Below are 24,748 nucleotides of genomic sequence, written 5' to 3'. Positions count from 1 at the left end.
CTTCGCCGGTGGTTTATATGCATGCAGCGGGCGGCTGTCTGACAGTCCGAAGTCAGGGCAAATATCCACAACTCAAAGTTGGCTTCGGGTTGTCATGGTTACGAATATTGTTTGAAAAATGTTCAGCGGTGACTAGCTAGCTATCTAATGCTAACTGGTTTGGTAACAGTACTTAACGTTAGCGTCAGGTATTACGAGTTTTCATTATGATATGGTGAAACATGTTTGAGTCGTATTATTAAAACCAATACTTTAAAAATGTCTGACGTGCTTAGAAACGAAGATGATTTGGGAGCAGTTTTATTTCAGGTAATATCTTACGTTACTGTTAGAGGCTATAATGCTGTCTAGTTAATGTATCTGTCTTTAGTTAGCTAGCTTACTAGCGTTAGGTAGTTTTGTGAGGTTAATTCAAATTGGCAAATTTATAACCACAGTACAGATAATGAATAATGATAAAGTGCTTCATTTCTCGTTCCTTTAAACCTTTTTAACCTAACGTTGACGTTAGCTAGACAGGAATTTACGTGACTAAACTATCAATATGTAAGTAGTTTAGCGTTAAGCTAAATGTTAATATAAATTCATGTTTGTAGGTAGCCGTGTAGCCTCGGCACTCTGTACACTCATTTATAACTTGGTCACACAAGTCAGGGCAAATCTTAAAAGGAAATATAAAAGTTGGTGAGAGTGTGAACATCTTTGACTCTAGCGAAACCAACATTTCAATCCAGTAATTCCCTGTCAACTAGTGGTTAACTTTTCAGAATCAGGACTACAAACATGGCTCCACTGTTCTCTTCATCACTGTAAAAGTCAAAGATACTCATGAGCTGTACTCTACGTCCACTGACCACCGCTGGTCGGCGGATGCATCACACTTTGTTTTACTGATCCACCTAGGTGTGTTAACGTGCAGCACACACCGAGAAATGTGTTTTCTCCCGCAAAATCTGTCTTTGTTGTGCATTAAAGACAAAAAGGTTGTACAGAAAATAAGTATATTTATTGCAAGTGCTGTATAAAAGCTTAGAAATGAACATTTGTGGTTCCCCATTAGGTCTTTTGTTAGAAGTCTGTGTGAACTGAGTGACACCGTGTACTGAGATCCAGGGCCACATATAGGGCCAGATTGATGTTTCAGGCCAGTCATCCACAGTATCACACAACTGTATGTTACAGGTTCACGATGATTTGCGAAAACTCAAATGTACTCTTGAGAAAATCTCCATCAATGAAAGAGGAAAAACACTGGATGTTCAAGCCTTGGACAGTGCCATTCACAAGACGGAGACTAGCATCAGGGTGAGGATGCTTAATGCAGAATAAGCACTGATAACAATAATACTAACAACTGAAGGATTACAAACAGACAACTTTTATGTTCTTTGATTATGAATAGAAACATTCGGAGGACTATCTGAAAGCAGTGTCCAGACAGCTGCTGGTTCTTCCAAACATTGAGGACTTACAAAAGAAGACAGTGCAGATTCCCAAATGGTAAGTAATGAGAAGCATCTTTTTATGGCTAGATAATTTTCTACTGTGGGGAGACCTTCCTTTGCCACTCCACTGTTATAACTTTGAAGAAATATGTTAAAAATTGCATAAATTCTGGTGATGAGTTTCGTAAACCTGAAAGAGACACATAACACAGGAAACCTGCTCTGGAGAGCATCCCGGATGTGCATCCACATAAGGAAGAGCTTCCTTGGATTTCACCTGGGGAAAAGGTACATTATTTTTCATGTTCAGAAATGAGTGCTCCTTTTTTACAAGCTACAATGTATAAGTTAGAGATTCAACAATTCTGTTTGATTGCACATTAAACCAGGTGAGACAAAATTAAGACAGTTGTGACAGAGAAGCCAAAAGGAAAACACATCGATACTTTTCTGATTTCCAGAAATATGTGTACATTAAAATCATTGTGATTACATTTTCTATGGTACATCTTTTGAAACTTTGTCTCTGTCTCTGTCAGCACAAGTCAGCGTTAACCACACGTTTGCTGTGTAATCCCGCTCACCCAAACCACAGAGCCATTATGCATCAGAAATTTGGGATATCACTCCCTGATGTTCACAAGAGGAGCACAAATGCAGTAAGTGATCTGACTATGAATGCATTTATGTAAGTTTAGCTGTGGATTGGGAGTATTATATTTGTTTAGTCAGCAGGGATTGACTCCAGCTCCCTCACAACCCTGACGGATAAGTGGTACAGATATTGAATGGATGCATGGACATTTGTTTACGCCATGCATTATTTCCATAGACACAACACTTTACAGAGAGTGTGATTAAGATCTATCAAAAATCAGTATCATGATAAGTATTGCTAAATTAATCAAAGTCATTTTAAAAGTCTACTGTGATTTACAGAACAAATCTGACGACCTTATTTGTGTACTGTGTACTCCAGGTATTTTTAAGTTAAACACTATGAACTTAAAAATGCGACCTGACTCTTGTCTGCACTGGAGTGTTTCAGACTCTATGGAATTGAGGTGATAATTGAGTTTTTCCTTGGCTTTCTTAGTTATGCAGCAGACTTTCTTATCACACATTGTTTCTCCCACTAGAAAAGATTATAATCAACTATGATAAAAGACTATAAAATCATGTCCTCAAGTTATTTGCTTTGTACAGTGATAAACTGATTCCTGTGTCCTGAGTCCTAGTTGATATTAACTGTAACACAGAGCACATGCCTCAGGAAAGATTTGATTTGGAAGCATTGCATGAGTTCCTGCTACAGTATATCATTGTTCCTCACAATGATATTACTCCCTTAATCCCCAGAATAGACACTTTATGCTGGAATGAAGAGTGATGGTACAGGTGTGCATTAATAGGTGCTTCAAGTCCCATGCTCAGAGAGAAAGGGACATAAAGGTCACTTGGCTTACTGATGACAGCCAGCACTTGTCACAGCAAACAAATTAATCTTTGCAAAGGTCGACATTAGTTTTAGATATATTTTACACACTTTCTTTTTCAATATGTTTTTGGGAATCTATACCTTACATGAGAAATAGCGGCCAAGACTGTCACTCTGATATAGGAGAGATGGAAGTGCTGGCTGCAGAGAGCGGAAAGCAGCAGATTGCAGCACATCAGCATTCTTCTAAAGAAACAGGCGCCTGATTGCTGTGCTATGGGCTACTGGTTTACAGCTGTCTCAGGACAGAAGTGGGTACCTGGTCCAGCATGCCAATAAGACAGCCGTAGCTTCCCCAACTGCTAACCACTGGCTCTCTGCCTGCTGCCTTCTCCTGCAACTCAGGCCAGCTCTTCTCTACTCCATACCCATGCCAGGGAATGAGCTTTTGCATTTTAGCAATTTTACAAAAGGTGCCACCTTTTCCCAACCCCATCTGAAACAGATGTGTGCCTTTGAGGGGAGATTCTCCCAGCACCTGGCTACTACCTGTGGTCTGTCAGAGAGCTCAGTGGTCTGAGGAGAATGAAAGTAAGGACATAAGGTGACAAGCCTGGAGGATCAGCAGCAGAAACTTTGCGTTTTCTGAGTAATGAGACATTTGAATCTCTTTATATCGAACAAGGCTATCAAATGTACTTGTCATTTTATTATGATTCAGTAGTGTGCATTAGAGATGTATGTTTATCAGAACAGAATTATTAGTGTAGTATTTTATGGTTAATCTTGAATCTTGGCTACTTTGTAATTAATTGCTGCAGGACATGGGCTGCAGGACAGTTTACAACTTTGTCAGTTTTATGGCTCTCCGAAATTCTTAATGAATACAGGAAATCTATTATTCATAATCATGTAGGCTATCCCAAGCCTCTCTTTTATACTTGTTTTTCTAGAAAGTTATTTTATCTTACAAAACCAAGCTGGCATAAGTCTGATCAATGGGTGGTTAGGGCCGGATGTACAATCATTGATCTTATAAACATGCTCTTTTCAGGCAAAACATAACAGAATAATCACTGGCCCTGTTCTGAGTCTTCAGGCCAGTAAACCAAAGGGCCACCGTGGCCTGGAAATGCCTGAAGAGGAGATGGGGACAGGTAAACACACATTTCAACAGCTCATCACCAACACCTCACTGCTGTGCTGCTCCATACAAATGCTCATTGATTGTGTGTGTAAGTTGATGCTTGTGGCACTTTGATCAGGCTACTACTTTATATTCATTGGCTATCTACTGTAATTTACATTGTTACATTAAATCATTACATTTTGAATACCAATGTTCTGTTTTCCTTTTGCCTAGTCAGACAGTTTTCCAAAGGAGAGCAAGCACAATGTTTTGAAACTATGGTATCTTATTTTCATCTGTGCCAGATGCAAGTTTGCTTCATGTGTCGATCCAATCCAAGGCTGCTACTCTTCACCCCAGAGAGGATTCATGTTCGTCTAAAATAGGTCAGTGCTTCTCCAAAGACTCTACTAAACATAATTTTACAGGATTCACATTTTACAGGATTCTACATCCAATTTTTCATTTTTTTTAAATAACATTGGCATTGAAATCTGATTTAAAAAAGGTAGCGCCAATGTTGGTAATCCAATATTTTAACACTTTGAACACTAACAATTGTGCATTTTGTCTTCTATTTTGCTCTTCGCCATTTGTCTCATTGTTTTGATTGTTTTAACCACTCACTGGCTCTGTTGTAGTAATGAAAGCTGTCACTTGATCTGACAGTGATGCCACTGATGCAGAATGCAGCTGTCTTTCTGTGGCTTTGGGTCTGATAGGCTTGAAGCAGCTGAAATGGGAACCTGGATCCACCTACAAAAGAAAAGTCAGAGAATGTACAACCACACCCCTCTGGACCACTAAGACACCGCCTCCATCCACAACCTCCAAGAGTATGGACGACAGGGGTTTGATCCAAAGCACCAACTGTCTTATCCCTAAAAGCCCTCAGGTAAGAGTACTGTAATGTTCTTAAGATATGTCAAAAAGAGAAGGGCATCAAAGATTCAGTTTCTTTAACTGTATTCAATTCTGGTAAAGTCTGGTTTGGTTGCCGCTCACTTGTTTCCCCATTTCCTGTAGAATCTACCTGTGCGACTTCCTGTTAACATCAGCAAATACCCTTTTACCATCATAAATGGACGGATCAACCCAATGGCAACAGATTTCTGTCACTTCAAGCAGAGCTTTAGTTTGTGCTGGAGTAGTGTGGTAGATGCTCTGAAGGCCTTGGAAAAGCTGCTCAGAGACTTTGCTGTGCCTTTAGCCAAAGTGAGCGGGGAACGGCTAGTGGAGTTTGGCTATGTTTGGGATAATGGTTGGAGGAAGGCTCCTCCAGTGAAAGACCTCGTCTCAGTGCTTGAAAACTCGGAGGAGGTATTGGGTCTGGTCTTCCGCCCAGGTCAGCGCTACAAGGGAGAGGGAGGTATTGAGGCGGCTGCCATCCACATCCAGTCCTGCTGGAGGCGCTACTCAGCACAGACAGCCTACCTGCGCCACTGTCAGCGCAAGTGGGCGGCAGGGACCATCGCTATCTCATGGTTGATGCACATTCAGAGACGACGTGTCAGGAAGGCCCTGCAGGCCCAGCGTTTCAGACAACTGGAGAATTACCGCAGTCGAGCCCAGGTGATGCTGCTTATGTCCAATTTGTGCTTTATCTTGCTTTCTCCCCCTCTCTTACTTAAATATTGCTCTCTCATCTTTTCAGAGCTTGTCCTTGTTTCTCTTCTTCTCTTCGCAAATTTCTCATAATTAGTCAGACTTTTTATTTATGATTTTCTAAATTACATGAGGTAAATCATAAATTTGGATGCACATGGTTCCATCTGAGGTTCTTTTTTTTAATTAAAGTGAAATTAGCTTCATGATCTTTAAATGTTACAGTGTGTTTTAAAATTACAATATAACCATTTGACTATAGAAAAAACACCTCATTGTTAAAAAATATAAAAATAAAATGTTTCTACATTTCCGCTTATTTCAATAAAATTTCTCATTCAGACAACCACCTCAGTGATTTACAAAGGGCCAGTAAAAATCTGTGTTTGTTCAACATACTTTCAGAGGTGCCATGAGTCTCTACTACTGTTTGGTTACTCTTATTATTGTAAGAGTAAGGACAGAAATGGGTCACTGCCATGTCAATAAGAATGCCGGGTCATTAATCATGGTATGTAAGTGTAACTAAAATGTGCTGCTTTAGTACATCTGGTTTTAGATTATCACACAGAACAGCAGAGGGGAGCAGTGAGACAGATGAGCAGAGTGGAACAACAGAGAGATAAACTTAAAACATTTGAGTGAGGGGAACAGCAGACAGAAAGATACAGATGAACAAAACAAACCTGCCGCCACATTTATTGCAAAAGAAGATAAATGAAGAAACTGTGATTATGAGAGCAGAAAAAGGTACTCAAAGAGTTCAGATTGTTAATTACAGAACATGTAACATAGCTTAATATAAGACATGCTATAAATGTAATAGTTTAAATATTTAAATTTGAAATTGTGTTGTGGTGATATTAGGTTTTAGAATGAAAACAGACAATTATTGAAATTGTTTATAAAGAGTGTTGATGAAATTATAAAATTTACAAACTATGCCAAAACTGATTAATTTTGATGCAATTTTCCTTCCACTTTGACTAGATAATTAAATTCTGGATTTTAGATTTACTGGCTGTTCATAGCTTGTGAACTGTGAAGACTACATTACTGCGTTTTCCAGGGCGTCGTGACTTTTATGCTCAATACCTCGAGAAATTTGTAACGTCTTTTTGCCAAAGCAGAAACTCACAGTCTTAAGCTCAGTAAATTAAAATGCGCTTCTATTTAGCTCATCAAGACAGCAGTGTGACAGCACAATTTTCCTAGATGTATAATGCTCTGTACATTTTTTCCCATTCAGCGTAGATGTCATGTCTGTGCTGTCATCTGGGCTGAACATCTTTTAGAGCGCTGACACAATATTAATTAGTGCCTACAAGTTCATTTAGTTTTAACATCGCTGTGTGTGTATACATGCACTAAATGTATGTTTTCACTCTTTAAACATTCATACCCTGTTAATTAAGCCTGCTAATCTTCCCCTGGCAGTAGCATCATGTACCTTGCTGATTGAATTAATTGTGAGAAGATGTTTCTAAGTAAACGCTTAATTTAATTAAGGTGGTATTTTATGCTTGGTTTGCTTCTGTTAGCCCAGAGAGATATTGGCTTGATGTGTTTTAGCTATGCAGTGATGTGATGATTTGTGTGTGTGTGTGCGTGTTTGTGTGTGTGTGCGTGAGTGTGTGTGTATGTGTGTGTACACGCTCAAGTGGTCCCCTCTCTGATCACTCCTTTTCTCCATCCCCAGCATCTGGCAGCCAACTGGAAACACATCCAGTCCTCCAAGAGGACCATTATCCACATCCCTTCATTAGGTAGCTTTCTCTGCCTGCTGCACACACACACACATCTGATCCAGCAGCAGTCATCCCCTGTCTCACCACTCCGCTGCCCCAGTCTGTGGCCCCGGTGGAGGCACTCTGTCTCGTTCAAATGACTCTCTGCAGGAAAGCACTCACAGGATGATGACAGTCCCCATGCCAGGGAACTGAACAATTTAGTCTCAATCGCCATTTAATTTGCAGATTAAGCAAATGAAAAGCCATTATGTTGAATATTTGCAAGAGTCACAAAGGTCTTATTTTATTGCTGTGCAAAAAAAAAAAAACACTCGAAAGAGGAGGAAGCTGCTGTATTTTTGCACCAGACGAGTGCTAACTATGATCTATTCTTGTTCTAATTTCACCATGGCTCTCACATTTAGACTGTAATCAGGCATGTGCATTGTAAATCATTGTGCGATTGTCTAAAATTATTAAGCCTAATTACTAGCAGATGGAATGCTTTATTTGCACTTGGGGTGGCTATAGAGAGTGCTGTGTGAGCAAGGATAATTAGAAAGTTGAACCCCATTGTTGTTAATTAGCATGAATCCAATCATTTAATTACCTTGATTCAGTTGAGGATTCTCTCTCAGGCAGGAATCCAGACAGACATTGAGTAAAATCCTGGAGGTACCGTGGATGTAGCTCAGTGGCGGCTGGACATGGTGCAACAGGACTCCCAGCACACAACAGACACCGCACCTGCTAGTTATTAAGCTAAATTAATCATCAGATTGCTCTACTGTGTGATTAGACTTAACTACCTAACACCCAAGTCTAGTAGCTCCCATGTCTGAGGGTAGTTGTGCAGAGCAACAGATTCTGAATAAAGCAAATTAGAGAACATATGATTCTCTCTTTGAAGGCCTTTTAAAATTCTTATGACCTTGTTCTGACAGGATACTCTCAGAGCCAGCGACTGAAGTTAAGGGGATTTGACATCTTACAGAACATACAAATAGGCAGACTTTGTGATATTAGAGGTAGGAGCTTTTCACATCCTCATCTCCATGCACAAACATGAACTCCTTTGTATACTTCATTGCAAATATGTCATTTGTGAAGTCCTAGTTGTGTATTTTTAGACGAAAATGTGGAGGTGATCTACATATGTCCGCTGCATCTGGGGGACGATATCTTGCACTACTACACCAGCCTGCTGAAGTGTGATGGATCCACAGATGGAGCTGATACGGGGACCACTCAGGCCTCATCCTGCGTTAGACGCTTTAACATCATCACACCTGAGGCTGTTGATTTTTTCCCGGTAAGATCAATCACATTCCCATTCTGTGTGCAAAATCGTAGAGAAATCAGTACTGTATTGTACTGTAGTGATGCATTAGCGCATCTGTAGTTTGTGAATTCTCCTCTAGAGGGTACTAGAGGAGATTGTTACTATTCAGTTATTTTGTGAGAGCTTCACTAATATTTCTTATTCCCTTTTACTACTTTTGAAATTAAACATCTGTGTAATTTCAAAGTAAACACACTAGAGCTGTATTAAATTATACTTAATCACAATACATTTAATGGCCTCTCGCTGATGTTGAATATATAATTAAATTACAAATTAGTTGGTTCCATTAACTGTTTGTTCCATCTAACTGCTGCACTTTCAAAAAATCTCAATTGTTTTGATTACCTCAATACAATAAAATCAAGATGTTGTTATATTGTCTTTTTACATCCAGCTATTCTATCCATCTCTTTACATCCTTTTGCACTAGATTGAATGTGTAACATGACATGGTCCTCTTCATTTCTTTCTATTGATTTTCCTGCTGTTTTGTTGTTAAACTGTGCCAGACGTGTTGCTGAGATGAATCACTGCTACCCATGGCTGGCAGCGCATTCTGCCAGTGACAGAAGGGATAATTCCATGTGGATCAAATAAATACAGATGTGAAGTAATTAGTTATATTCCCAAGGAGCTCATTGCTAGCACACATTAAAGATGTGAAGGATAGGGGAGGCCTCCCACAGGCGGCTTTTATCAATTCAACCTGCTGGAATACAGGAGAGGTCAAAACCCTGCTGGCTATTACAATAATAGATCTGTTGTATGTACACAGTGATAAATCAGGTCAAGGAACAACCCTTGGAAGACACATTTAGAACTCTTAGCTCCAGTGGTAATCTTTTTCCCCTCTTCACTTCCAGACCCATAACATGTGCCTGTCCACTCTGCTAAAGTACAGTCCACGCACCCTGAAGCGCATTAGGAGCCTGATCCAGGGGAAGCAGACCTACATTGTGGGTGGAGTGGCCCATGTGGATGACCTGGCAGTGGCTGATGAGCTTGGAGTGCCAGTCCTGGCTCCAGAGCCGGCTATTGCACAGTTTCACAGCACCAAGTCTGGAGGGAGGAGGATCTTCATTGGGGCAGGGGTTGGCGTGCCGCCTAGTCAAGGAGACATCTTCTCACTAAACCAGGTTCGAGATCAAAAACACAAATGCACACAGAGAGCTCATTACAGCGTGAGGTCCTTTGTCAGTGCCTGATAACACAGGACGCATTTTGACTTTTACTTGTACTTGTAATTATTTATATGATTTAGTTTGTGATTCACATGTCTCTTTCTTGGTTTAGCTTCATGAAACACTGGCTGAGATCATGCCTCAAAATATTGATGTGCAGCGCTGGCTCTTCAAGATGGACTCTGAGCATGGTGGCCGTGGTACAGCCTTCTGTGATACATACCAACTTAGCTGCTATAACTGGGCCCAGCAGGAATACCGTCGTCATGGTCCGGAGCTATGGAACACAGAGTGGATTCAGGTAAAGATGTGACTCCGAGATTTATGTCATTCCCTCTCTGTCACTACCTATACGACCACCTCTTAGAGCACATTTTAGACTTACTTTTAGGCAATGTCTTATTGAATTTTCTTGATGTTTTGGTGTGTGTTTTTATATATTTTTTATTTATTTCCCTTATTACTTCTTCCTAAATTGATGTTTTTACCATTATGTCTTGTTATTATGGCTCGCTCCAAAGCACTGGTTTTAGAAAAGCGCAATACAAATAAAGTTTATTGCTATTATTATTACACCCATACCAATGAGGAATTGGCCATTTGTAGTTAACATGGTAACAACTAGATGCTTAACAGATAACATTGGAGTAAGAGCTAGATATTAAAATGGAAATTGTGCTCCTTGTTGAGGTGGGACAGCTCAAAAAGGGTTAGAGTCACTTTTGTCATTGATGGAACAAAAGCTTAGGTCAGACTGGGGTCAGAGAGATGTCATCATTTAGCCTGGGCACAATGCTGGTCCCTGTAGTACAGTATTTTGAGCATCATCCCCAGAGCCACAAAACATTAAATCAATACATAAAATATCTGTTCATACCGCAGCCATGATCCATTCTGCGAGGCATACACATCAACTAGTGTCAGTGTGTTGGGGAGAACACATGCCTGTCTAATAGTATTAATGCCCTAACTCACCTGGCAGTGACAGTTAAGTCACAATACAGACAATCTGGTCAGCATTTCTTTCTCTGCGCATGTGTATATATATTTATAAATCCATTGTGCAGAGTGATGTCCCACAGATTCAAGGCTGATTGAATTTTTATTACAAATGTCTTGAAAGTATATTGAAGTAAATGACACGAAACAATTGAATCCTTAATTGCAGCTGATGGTGATGCTTTGATCTGTACATAACATTGAATTTTCTGTGTCTGTCTATCCATAACACTTTTTGGATTCATCTGAGCCCAAGAGAACAATTTAGTACAAATACCATGTTTAGCGTTAAAAGTGTAACAACGTAATTATTCTATAAATATCAATATTTGCTTTCTCCTCAGAAAATAAATGCAGATTTAATCTCAGACCTATTCAAAACAAATAAAATGTGCTTAATCATTGGTAAACCATTCATTTAGTACAGATGCAATCTGTACACAGCTTCTGAGCCCCTGGCTCTTATTTCTCATATGCTTACAAAGTAGCCTTTGATTTTCTGTCATGTGTTAATTACCGTATTTTGCCATTTAACTAGGAGCTTTGTGTAAACTAATTACTGGCTAATGATTGTGGGCTTGGAGCACAACGATTTTACTTTTTATTCCATTTGAAAGAACAGCAGTCATCTCAAGCTTCTTATGGCTCACTCTGTTTTGTTCCTATTAGCTCGTTCTTTGATTCATAGTGTAGTGTGTGGTGCAGGGCTGTAATTGTTGTGGCATCAGTGCTGTTAATTATGGCAGAGAGTGGCTGAGCCACAGCCAAGGTCCATAATGGTGGTGAGGCAGCAGAGGAAAGTAAATGGGGTTTGTTTCACCAGCTGGGGTCCCATGGAGAGGGAAGAGTGCCGAGGCCCCCAGTGTAGGCCGACAGCCTCGGGGCTTCTGGGCCATATGGACACAACACTTTAACTGGCCTTTATTCTACACCTTGCTCTTTTAATCAAAGCAAAGCCCACATCCTGTGCTTCTCATTGCATGATTTTTTTTGTTATGACATTGTTTTCCCCTAAAATGTATTAACCCCTTACATTTATTACAACATCCTTCTGCTGTTGTACGTGTGTATGTTGAGGATAGCAATGTGGCTCTAAATGCTGAAAGATTACAAAACAATGTTGTCGATTAAGCATATGAATATTTTATGTCAGTGTATCTTCATGCTATCCTCTCTTCACAGCAGAAACTGCAGATGGATGTTCAAACATGGCAGCATATTTTGAGCTATAACACTCATTATTGTAGCACTTTGCTGAAAAAAAGTAGACCTAATTGCAACGGCAGTGGCAGCTACTGAATAGGATGAATACTCACACTGCTGAATGTTTGCGAGCGTTTAAGCAATAGATGTTAAAAGCTATGCTTATGAAAATAGCAGCAATTGAATTAACTATTAATGAAACATAAATGATCAAATGAGGCATTTTAAATATTAATTCATAATAAACAGTTCTTCACCAAGACCATTGTTCACCTAAAAATAACAAATAAGTGATGATTGAAGTGTATATTATACAAATACGTTTTACAATTCAGTGGAATGTCTCACACTCATTATAATCACTGTAAAAATAGAGAGTATACTTGGCTGTAGTCTACATAAACTGTGTGCATATTATTTTAATTATTGCTTGTTCTGAAGGGCTCAGCATGAAGAAGCCTGATTCACAAGAATGCCATGTGGTCTTTCAGAATAATACCAACAATCAGATCCCTTCTGGCTATGCTAAAGAACGTGTAATAGCGTACGACATGAGGGAGGAGGGAGTTATAGAAGCTTCCACAAAGGTCTAGGAGCTAGTGTGTTTCTCTGAATATTGTGGGGCCCACAGCCTCCACCACAATGTTCTAGCCTGCAGAAAGCCCCCAGGCATCTTTTAGCATTTACACAGAGAGAGGTTAAAGACATGTAGATCTGCACCCATGCAATGCCTGAAGGGTGCCACACACACACTTAAGCGCTCACACAGCTTGCATATGGATCATTAGGCACAAGAGGGTAAAAATTACACCTAATAGCGTCAACAGATGGAGTATTTCTTTTTGTCACGCTGTGTACAAACAGATCTTGAGCAACACCTTATTTAGGTTAAGTTTGTCAACGAAATGGGTCATTTAATAATCACTACAACTGAAGAGGTACGGGAACATTTTATACAGATGTTTTCTGTCTAAATATTGCACAGCCTGTGATTGCTTGGAGGAGTTTAAATATATAATTTTCCACCTTAACATAATTAACCTGATTACCTTAATCAGAAGTTAAAAAATTTTGATTCACGTTTGATAAGTGTTCGCTTTGTGTCTTTTTTTATTTCACTGGAGGTCATAAGTGCTTCTTTAAGCTTCTTTTGCTGTTTCTCGGACTAAGATATTTAATTTAACCACGGACAAAAATATTGTGAGAGCGCTTAATGTTTCATTTCATGTAACATGTGAAATTATTCATTGGCTATAGTAAATTGAAGCTTTAGAAGGACAGTACTGCAAAAAATGAATATTGATACAAAATGTATGACTAGTCAGATTATATCCTTCTGTTCCAGAAACCTGCTGTGGCTTCTTGGTTGTTTCACTATGTAATGTAGAGAAGAAATGGCAATCAAAGAGGCAGGATAACATCTGTTTTATTTATGACCAGATTGCTTGGCTTTATGTGGACACCAAGCAAAACCTGAATCCTATCACAGGGTACTGTACGCAGTTTAAGTCCAAATAATTTATTGCAAAATACCCCTCTTTCTTTTCCTCCTGTCCTGCTGTTTCTGTGAACTGCATAGGCAAAGTCCTGGGGTGAGGTTGCTCTTCCGTTGAAAATGACAACCGTTCCCTTACACTTTTTGCCGCACCATTGTGTGCTTTATGGTTTGTATAGGGGGAATCACTGTGTAGCATTTGACCTCGCCTCTTACAGTACTTGAATATGATGATGGCTGTTACATGACTGGAATATCAACAACATAATCTCCAGTCCTGTCGCCAGTGAAGCCAGACAGCACATACTCAAAACAAAGTAATGCTCTAGATGGAACGATGAAAGACAGAGACATTGTTTACATTCAGAATTTAGTCAACTTTCAGAATAGTTTCACATACAGTGATATATAAATTAAATTATTTCTTAATTGTCATACACAGACTTTGTTAAATACAGAAATCTAATTTAAATGAAGAGTCAACATAAGCATTCAATTGTAGTTTTATAATGTGATATATGTGTTGTAAAATGACAGCTAAAGGTTTAATAGAGTCATTGCCGTTACCTTAGCTATATCACAACATTGTCAGTGTACATGAGTTGACAAACTGTTTAAGAGACACCTAAAACAAAAGTTAGAAATTAACAGCATAATTAAGTGGTGAAACCATTATGGCATTTCCTAGTTACAGAAACAAGAGTGATATCGATCCCGGTCAAGCTCTGATTGATCCCCAGATAGATGGGGCTAGCTTAGGCATTCATCAGCTGCCCAGTGGAGAGAGTTGTTATTGAGGGCAGGTGCTGTCTGTGGCTGTGAGTTAAAGCCATTAGACTCCTGAGGCCTTCTGATAATAGGCTGTCACTCACGGATAGACCCTCCTGCAGCATCCATCAGACACTCACACAGAAATTGAAGCAGCCACCAAAGGTCTCAAGGATAACAAGCAGTCACTGGAGTCATCCGGATAACACAAGGGCATTTCCAATAATGTAGTCGACACAGAGAAAGCTTTGATAATGGTACAAAATAAAGTAGCTACTGTGTTTGAATTTACAAACATACATATGTCCTCAGGTCTGTGAACAGCTCATTTTCAGTGGATCCCCAATGTATGCACCTTAACTTTCTCTCTGCAGGAGTCTGTAATGCTCAGATATTTAGATGAGATCCCAGAGTGGCTTGACCGTTACGCCCGGCCTGCTAAAACCTCCTGCTATCCCAACTGGGCCTGCTTCCTGAAGACCTTCCTCAGGCAAGGTCAGATACCTATTGTCAGGCACTGAATGCTATTCATCTGCAAATACAGCCTTTTGGAATATGCTAACACTCATTTCCTATGTCCATCCTAGGTCCCAGATGGTGCCTCTGACAAATTATATATTTGATAATTTTCATGTTAATCTTGTTGGTTGTTAAACAGCTGTCAGAAGAGTTTAAAACGCTGTAACAGTGGCAACTTCTTTTTGCCTGAACTGTAGCCATTCCTCTGTTCTCACTGTGTGTCCAGGTGGTGTGGTGGAGGCCTACCCCCCTTCAGACAGTGTCACCTGTCTGACAGTAGATCTGCTGCTGGAGCCCGGGGGTGAGGTGAGAATGCTCTCCTGTGGAGACCAGCTTCATGGCTCCTGTCAGCTTGAAGTTATGGGCTCTACTGTTCCTCAGACCTCTGTAAACCCAGAGACCCTGCACTCCACCTGCATGCGAGTGGGCCAGGCCTGTCTACAGCGCCATATCATAGGTTATGTCTCTGTGGACCTGGTTACATTTCTGGACCATAGCACCATGGAGCAAAAGGTGAGACATAGGCAGGACACGAGAAGGCCTTAACTAATGCTACCACTGTCGTTTTGGTCCAGGCTGTTGGAACATGTGGTGGTCCATATCTGTTTTGCAGCATCGTGGTGAAAGAGATCAATTTTTAGGCTGGATCAGGGATCCATATGAGCAGATAGGTGCCTCCTTTACTGCTCCCCTGGGATTTGGAAAACAGGCAAGGCAAACAGTGGGCACAGGGACCAAATGTGTCACAAGGCCATCTAATAAACTGTCAGGTCTTATTGTGTCGATACACTGATTCCACCATTTAAGGCTTGCCCTTTAACCTTACAATGCCGAGAAATTCAGAGGCACCTATCTTTCAGACAATAGGTCATTCTAAAGTGATTTGGCAGCCTCACTGAGATGCCCTGTCAGTGTTTAACCCCTAGCTGGTTACCTGCAGTGGTCGACTGAAATTTGTCTCGTTATTGCAGCAAGGCGCTGTCAAAGCCTTATTTCATTTGTCAGGATTAAGTTTTGTTGAAACCCTCTTGATTTATGATATTGGAAATGGACTGGTTTATGATGGTTTAACCTCTGCTCCTAACATGTGGCTACATTGACTGCTTATTGATCCAGGGCTGTAAAATGAAATGCTTTGTTTATAATATGGTCTATAAAATACTAAACCTGCACTACAAAGCACTAGAGCTATTTTACCAGTTCACAGAGCGGTATGAAAAAGGACACTGAATGTGTTTTTTCTCCTTCTTTCATTAGAAATACATCAGATAGGAATACATCCTCCGCTTATTCAAGACATTTTAATAAATCTATTGTTTTTTTTTTTTCTTTTGTTTTATTTATGGTTGCATTCATAATGGATTCTCAGTATAACAAATGGATTTGGAGTAGACATTAGCTAAGGACATGCTTGCCACTAGAGGGTAGTATCTTATGGATTACGTGTTAACTCAGTGTGATCAAGCACTGTTCAGACTATGCAATTTGTATGTTCAAACTTTAGATATTTTGTATTAGAATTATTAGTATTAAAATTACTATTTATTTTAGTGAACTAGTATTCATGATTCGTTTAAGACCTAAAATACCAGAATAATTTTTGTCATTAGTCTTTACATGAACTGATGATTTTACCACATTATATGGTAAAATGATGTCTCACATTTCTTACATTTCAGGATTTCATACAGTCCAACTAAATTGTCATTTTAGTGACCATATGTGTTATTTCTCAAATTCATCATAGGGACAGAAGCTGCCCTTTTCTTTAACTGTTTAGTGTGTAGTGTATATAATGACAGCCTTAGAATTAATTTTCAGCCTCAATGTTGACCTGAAATTGAATGGGATTCACTGACAGCATAATTAAGAATAGACTCTAAACAGCCTGTGCTTCAATAGAGGCAGGAACATTAAAGACAGACTCTTAACCATCTCTCCACACACACACACAGCTCAGACAGAGGAGAGCCACATGGGCAAACCTGTCTGGATTTAAACATCAATTTAGATTCAAACCTGTTGCTAAAAGCTGCCTACTTTATTTGATGGGAAGAAGTGGGTCACATATGTTTGCCCTTGCAGTCGTTCCTCACATTGTGGAACGTTGGGGCCCCAGCTGCAGCATCAAGGTTTTTAATGAAAATGCAAGGCAATAGAAAACAGGTACAATCCAGGCTTACATTTCCCACGGCTTTGTTAAGAGTAACAATGAGACATCAGAGTATGATTTTTAGTGAGTCGAGTGAATGGCGCTGTGGAGTGTGTCCATCACTCAGACCCAGGTACCAACCTGATGCATAGAGACTAGCATCTATCCAGTGGTAGCTACTGACAGTAAAGGTGGCTGAGTGCAGTACATACTACTGAAGTGTCGCTAAACATGACTGCACACAGCTTAAAATTCTTTGAACCTTTTTTACTGTCTACTGTTTATTCTACACTTGTTCTACACTTATCATATACTGTGTATTCTGTTATTCCTTTCTAAAATACCACGTATGCAATTTTAAGGCTTAGTCATAATGTTGAAATTACAATATTTACTTTTATATTACTAACTAGAACGTTTTAGTGAAAGGCATAACATGTTGCATATTAAGATAAAGAAAAAGACATTACAATATGTTAATATTTTATTTTGGGTATTTCTTCAAGTGGTTCAATAGAGGTGTTTTGAAGTTTCGTATGACTGCTGCTGTAAAACTAATATATTGTGTTTTGAATTTGATGATCTGAATTTATGAGCTATTAGCCAGTTATTTGTAAATTATAGTAAACGATTAATCATCTTGATCTGAAAAAAATGCCAAACAAAGATTTTCTTTGTCCTCTATCATTGTAAACATCTCCTTGACGTAATGATGATGTGATGATGTGATGACATGATGACGTGATGACATAATGTGAACGGCACTTTTCACTATTTTCCCACATTTAATAGAAAAACTATTAATCGATCAGATCAACGGCCAGATTAATCGATAATGAAAATAATTGTTAGTTGCAGCCCTGGACAATGACCTACGTTTCACAGTATATTTGAATTTAATAAAACTTAAAGTGCAGTTCATATGAAATGTGTTTGTGAAGATAATGTGCTCAGGTTACAGAGACTGCGTGGTTCAGACAGGCAGTGATTTGCATTCAGTGGCAGGAGCGTTTACTTTGACAAATAGGAACAGCAAAAGGAGGCAGCCGACTGCCACTTAGTTATTAACAACTCCTTCACTAGTGATTTATTTGCCACTTTTGAAGAGAGGGCAGAGCTATTAGGTTATTATTGGGAAAATTAGCCCTTTTTAAGCAGAAGGCTATGACCATACCCGACCCCTTAATATACTTATAATGACGCCATTTACCATACATATCTGAACTTAGCTTCTCATCAGACCTGAGCCAAACAAAGTAGCCCAGGGCAGACTCTAAATACGCAGGGAAGGATCTACTTTGTGCACGTGTCATTCTACAACTGAATTACCTAAATGTGTCGAGCATGCACCACTAACCGTGTTTTTCCTTCCCCCTGCCTCTCAACATGGATAACATGGTAAGGATTAAAAGTCACAGACCCATCTCTTTATAAGGATTGGTGGGTGGAATCCTTTGATGTTCCATTTTTGTGATTAAATTGGAAATATTATGTTTTTAGTGTCTGTTTTTCTCTGTTGTGACTCAGAGTTCGTGATGTCTGTGTTTGCAGGTGTGGGCTATTGATCTGAACCTCACATACAGTGACCAGCTGGCCATGACCCAGATGCTTCTGATGATGACTGGAGGAACGCTGAACTGCCGCGCCGGCTGTCTAGAAGTGCCAATGCCAATCAGAGAGAAATGCTGTGAACACCAGATTGCAGCCAAAGTACTTTTCTTATATTTGCTTTTAATAACAGTCTTGATGATGTTCATTTTCTTGAACATGAAAAGCTTGATTTTAAATGCTGTATGCTGTGTTTTTAATCCCCTAAATGATAAATAATTTTTGTCCACAACAACAACAAAGAAACCACCAGATCTAAAGCATGCTGAGACTTTGGAGGATATTATTATACCATTCCAGTAATCACGAAGATAGATCAATGTTTTGCTCTTCATTTTTGTTAAATACAACTAAATACTGTAATTACGCACTGAGCTCAATTGGTGTTTAGGTGCTGAATTCATTACCATTTTGATAGATGAGTCTAAATAATCAACACATTAATAATTCATACCATTTTCATTATGCATGTGTATGCATGCTTGAACACCTCATCAACCTGCTGCCAGGCCTTAAACAATAGTGTTCTTTTATTAGCAGTATGCCTGAGTTTACGCTTGTTAATCTGCGACTTGTATTATTTTATCAAACATTCATTTAGTTGGTGGCCTGGTGCTTCAGTGCAGCAGTTTAGCCACCGCAGTGGTTAATGGCTTCAGCAGTGGCCATCATTAGGGGCCTGCATATTACAAACACAATTAAATCCCTGTTGGACACTTTTATTGTTGTGTGAGCATCCTGTGTTTGACAACCGCAAACACGCAGCCATCACAGCGAGTTATGGTCTATCTCCTGGGCTCACATGGGCTTAGGCCTGCTCTTTTTGTCTCCCAAAGGTGCATGAGAACCAGCAACATTTTTATCCTCTTGAGCCTTGCCACTTTTAAGTAATCGACCTCTCGAATGTTACTTACGACACTCACACGCCCAGAACGTCTATTATGGTGATGTGCATTGTGCGTTGAGTAGTCCTTTTGTGCATTCAGTAGGGCTTTTGTCTCAAACTGAATGCGAATCTTTGCAGTCCCAAAACTGTAGTTTCTTTGATTGGCATCATACAATTAAGTTCATCTTGTATTTGGCATGTCTTCTAAACATTAATTGTTCCTCCCTGCAGTTAATTAAGAAAGGCCCAACAGTTTACCACATGTGCCCCACACTCATCATGTTTACTAATCACACACACTCCCCAAACTCAGCAGTGACCCTAAGGATATGTGTACGGGGTTCAGCTATCTCTACTCCACCCATTTTACACACACCACCACCTATTACTACTTCAACCCCAAATATAATAGAACATAGCATGATTAACAGAAAGACTAATGCCAATAATTATACACTTAAATTCTATGTTTTTTTTTCTTGTTTTTTGTCTCTCTTACAGCCTCCTGTGGTTAATCGCTATGCAGTTATTGGGACCCACTTGTTTCACTCTAACCTTTCCATGTATTACCATAATGTGCTCCTTAAGATGTGCAAGGCTTATGGCATAGGATTTAACATGAAGGTAAAAACCCAAACTTTAAATTACCTTGAGTGATGTCACATGGTCAGCACAATTGCGATTGAAAACTACAAGTTTGAAAATGACAACAACAAAAAAAAATCCAGGGATGTGGACAGAAATGATGCTATCAGACCAAAGTAGGCTGCTTCTCATTCCTCTTTAAGGGCTGCAGCTCAGGCTGCATTAGCTGCTACACCCAAATCTCCACCAGACTGTAGGCAGTCAAGCTGCATTGGGAGTAATGTTGACAAGGAATAAAAATGCATGGGATAAAAACGATGTATCTTTGACTGCACTGATTTTAATATTTTGAAAATGTAAAGTGCGAGTATGACACTGGAATGCTAAATGGTTTAATCTACACGATGTGATCTTAAAGCTCATCTTTTGACTGTGTGTTTTTTGAATTTCAGAGAAAGCAAGGCACCGTTTTTGTTCTTTACGACAACAGTAAGCGATGCAATATTGGACTGATGTAAGTATTTCTTATTGCATCAAATTCATATACCCATAGTATTAATTAAATTTACTGTTCATTAGTAGGAGAAGGAATTCTGAGCACATTTAAGTTTTCTTTACTTCTGTCTGTTCAAATAGACAAGCACATAAAAAGCAGTGCCGGATTAGGGAGATGAAAGACTTCCACAGACTGAGAGTAAAGTCAATTCTTCTAGAGGATTAGGATGCCACCTCTGGCTTTGTGGTTGTTGTTAAGAACTCTACAAGTTGTTAAGTAGAGGGTTATTTAACATATTTATCACTCAAATCCTTTAGCTTACACAGTGCTGTAACAGTTAAATCAAGCTGTGCTCATCTCCCTAAAGTCTCAAGAAGCTGTCTGCTGAAGGTTTCATTTAAACACCACCATCAGATGAACAAGATGATTGTTTCTTAGCTAGCAACATGGGAAACATTAGTAAACTCATTTGTTTGGGGTGTCGTTAATAGAACGGTCTCAGAAGATCTCCAGGGAGCTCTGGTGACCTTTACTCGGGGTCTGTCAGTCATTCATCAGGAAATATCAGCCTCTAAACTGCAAGGAGAAACCAATTTTAAGGTACCATGTTAATGACTTAACGATCTCTCCTCATCATGAAACTTGCATATATAAGTTCTGGTCAGCTGGAGTGCTTCTGCTGAAGAGTGTGTCACCAAATACATGTTTTTAGTATATTATAATAACATGAATATATTTTTTGAATGAAAGATTGTGCTCAAGTGGAATAATAATGGGAATAATGGGAATTCAATTTCACTTCTTTCATCTTTTGTTTTTTGGAGGAGCTAACCAAGGACATAGAGGATGTACTGCAGATGACTGCTCAGAACAAGATGCGGGTGGTGGAGAGTAAACCTGCTGCTTAGACAGCTGCTTCACTGACAAACCTGACTTACTCTTGCCAAATTAAGTCATCATGTTTTTGCCAGCTTTGATGTTAGAGTACTCTGTGAATACATGAACCCCAGTGATGAATCAGTGCTGATCAAACACAGAAAACCAAATAAATTCAAGACAAACATTGTCAGAATGTGTCATGACCCTTTGTAATAGATGGTTTTGGGATCTGTTTTAGCGGCTTGAATATAATTAAAGACTGGATTCATGTATCATGAGGTATTCATGCATTTACATCATATAAACCAGTTTTACTTTGCTTAAATTACATGTGACATGAAATTAACTTGTGATGTGTATGCGCTGCCTAGATGTTTACAACATAGATGACTATGATTATATTGTTATTGTTTAGTGAAATATTTTAATAATTCTTTACCTCTGTGAACCTGTGACCACACATCATTTTGGTGAGTTGATCAGAAAGTGAGTGGTACTTTCTGAAATCAGATTGTCAAAGGACACTTTTTTCTTTATCATACAGTATATTGTGAAATACAACATGTTTTCAGAAATACAGTATTTTGTTGAAAATGTACAGAGGGATATGCTAACTTGATGTAGGCTGTTCCTAATTATCCACTATTACAATTTGTTATTGTTTTCTAATTCCACATTTAACTACAGTACCAGTGCAAAATAGCCACTAAGATAGCAAAAGATAGCATAGTCAAGATATCAAATCAGTGTTTTATCATAAATGTAGACATAGTTAAAAACTTTTGCAGCAGGGATGTTTGTGTGTTTTATTTCATCCAGGGCCTGATGAGGTGACATAGTTCAGTTGGTCCAGAGGGCTTCTTCTGTTTCTCCTGCATCTCTTGACATCCAAACAAAAGAGACATCACTTGAAGTGGACTTAATCAGGGTAAACAAACAATTTTATGAATCTTTACTGTACAGTTAAAATCAGACAAAATGATCTTCATATTCTGTAGATGGGCCATCAGTTGCTTATAGCCCACATAAACCACTCAGACTTCTCCATATGCAAAATATACATAAATCCAGAGTATATTCATAATATATGTGCTTGCACATTAGCTTGACTTAACATGTTTGCCTTTTCAGCCCGTATTCAGTGTTAAATCTTGCTGCTTGCTTGCTTTGGCTGTTTGTGGGCTACTGTCTATGGTGCTGATTTGCAGCATTGAGTGTTGATCGGAAATATTTGAGTAAATGGTGCAGCGCCTTTGAGTGGATCTAGATTGCATTTACAAGGGGATGTGTTGGTGGTGTTCATGTGGTGTGGGACCAACAAAAACACTTTACTTGCAGCGATGGTTACGGCAGCTGATACCTAAATTAATCATGCGTATCTTGAAAAGTACGGTATAAAAAGCAGACGGAAATTCAACCTTTGTTGTTTAATAGCGTTGTCAGGTGTGCGTGTGGTGCAAGCAGAGCGGTCGTCACTTCACACAGGACACCTGACTGATATCTGGATAAATACAGTGTAAATTAAATGCAGGTAACAGTCGCTTTGCTGTTGAGGAACAACTGCACGGCGCGGTGTTTCCAGCCGGATGACTTTAGCAGGTGTACCAGGTCAGAGCCAACACTACAGCAGGTTTGAGCACAGAGAAATCCGCACTTCTGCACTTTTCAGGTCCTTTAGCGGGTTAAGACAAATTGTATGAGTGTGCTTTTAGCCTGTGTGGCTGACTATCCTCAACTGGGTAACTTATTTAGCTAGCAAACGGGGACTAGCTTGTTTGCTAACCCTAGCTTAGCTGCTCATGTAAATTGTCCTATGTGCAACATCGTCCTTTCTCCACTGCTTAGAAGGACATGAAGGCAGCTTGGTGTGTTATTGTATATCAGCTGGTTTTTAAATGTCGGTACATTTAATCTATGGTTAGTCAAAGCTCTGCCTGTGACTGACTTTCATGCAGTCCAGATGAGAAACAAACAAACAGCAGCAAAGGTGAATCGCTCTTCTTTTTACATAAGTCATGAAGGAGTTTTTGAGGAAGCTACACAGCATCTTTGTAAGGGTCGCCCTGTTTCCGAGCACATTTAGCAGGACAGGCCCGCGGCCAGCTGCCTCAGAGGTGTTGACCTGCCACCTGCAGCAGCGTAAACTCCCGCCATGGACTTCATACTGTGTGCGCTACAGCTCCGTCCACAATGACCAGTTTGGACTGTCCAACTTTAACTGGGCAGTTCAGGGATCCAACTACCAAATACTGAGAACAGGCTGCTTCCCCTTCATAAAATATCACTGTACCAAAGCGCCTCCACAGGACCTGGACTTTGAGAACAAGTTTTTCACTTTGTTGAAAGTTATTAATCTGGGTCAGTAAATTCATTAAATGTTCTACCTTATTCCTCTAAGATACATATATGGTGATTGTAGTTTTTAAACACTGCAGACACCTCATAATCACTGTACCCATTTATTGCAGGGATCCCTTGTTTGGCCTATGGCATTGGTTGCTGGATGGTAGTGGGAGCTGCAGAAACAGTGCAGACAAGTGTTGGACCCATCACCGTCTATTTCGCCTATAAAGAAGAAGAAGGCGCACAGTACTAACAAAAGTGAAGAAAACACTGTTTTCAATGTGTTTTCAAGAAACTCATCAGCCAGGATGCTGTATTTACGACAGTTACCAAGGTGATATTCCCGTGGAGCTATTGACAAAAGTGCCATCTTGTGTTATTAGTGATCCTGTTGTCTGACTGCACAGGTTCATTTGTGTTTAATTATTTAAGATTCAAAAGTTACACTGGAGGAGTCGGTTATGCATGTTATCACACTGACATACAATACTGACAGCGTTTATTCGGAAAGCTAACTTTCCATTAAAATTTAATGTAAAGTGTAGGATTTCTGGAAGAATACACTGTTTGACACCACACCCTTTTCCTGGATGTTTTCACAGCAGAGTCCGTGAACAGTCTTCAGTGTGTGTGTTTGCAAAGTCACTGCATTGTAAAAGTATATATTTGAAACAAATATTAAAGCGTATAAATTGACAGTGCAGCAGAAGATTTGACTTTGATGTTTTTTTTATTGCAGAAGGGTTTAACAAGTGTTGATCAGCGTAAGACAGTATGAGTCCAATAAGACAGACAATATTTCCTTTATTGTCCAAGTCTTCAGAATTATTGATAATTCATACAAGTGGTGTAATTTATTTGCTACTTCAATGTCCTTGGCTTAATTTTGTGTGACAAATGCAGGAATTTAAATAACCCCAGCTCATTTATTTAAAGGTGAAT

General features: G+C 39.4%; 2 protein-coding genes across 2 annotated transcripts; both read left to right on the top strand.

Annotated features, from left to right (window-relative positions):
- Positions 1-258: 258 nt before the first annotated feature.
- On the top strand, positions 259-21,588 carry iqch (IQ motif containing H). The gene is made up of 20 exons (XM_070830498.1): positions 259-309; positions 1,183-1,305; positions 1,403-1,500; positions 1,658-1,733; positions 1,985-2,104; positions 3,938-4,040; positions 4,735-4,907; positions 5,039-5,584; positions 7,317-7,383; positions 8,292-8,375; positions 8,478-8,659; positions 9,556-9,828; positions 9,986-10,174; positions 14,713-14,833; positions 15,084-15,370; positions 18,561-18,719; positions 20,005-20,127; positions 20,541-20,602; positions 21,076-21,184; positions 21,409-21,588. Exons 1-20 carry the CDS (start codon positions 259-261, stop codon positions 21,490-21,492), a joined length of 3,030 nt encoding a protein of 1,009 aa, XP_070686599.1. The 3' UTR covers positions 21,493-21,588.
- Positions 21,589-23,065: 1,477 nt separating this feature from the next.
- On the top strand, positions 23,066-24,497 carry c5h15orf61 (chromosome 5 C15orf61 homolog). The gene is made up of 2 exons (XM_070831229.1): positions 23,066-23,821; positions 23,932-24,497. Exons 1-2 carry the CDS (start codon positions 23,479-23,481, stop codon positions 24,057-24,059), a joined length of 471 nt encoding a protein of 156 aa, XP_070687330.1. The 5' UTR covers positions 23,066-23,478; the 3' UTR covers positions 24,060-24,497.
- Positions 24,498-24,748: the final 251 nt, after the last annotated feature.

Source organism: Pempheris klunzingeri, chromosome 5 (genome assembly GCF_042242105.1).
Source record: "Pempheris klunzingeri isolate RE-2024b chromosome 5, fPemKlu1.hap1, whole genome shotgun sequence".
Lineage (NCBI taxonomy): Eukaryota > Metazoa > Chordata > Actinopteri > Acropomatiformes > Pempheridae > Pempheris > Pempheris klunzingeri.
This window is presented reverse-complemented; position numbering and strand designations above follow the sequence as displayed.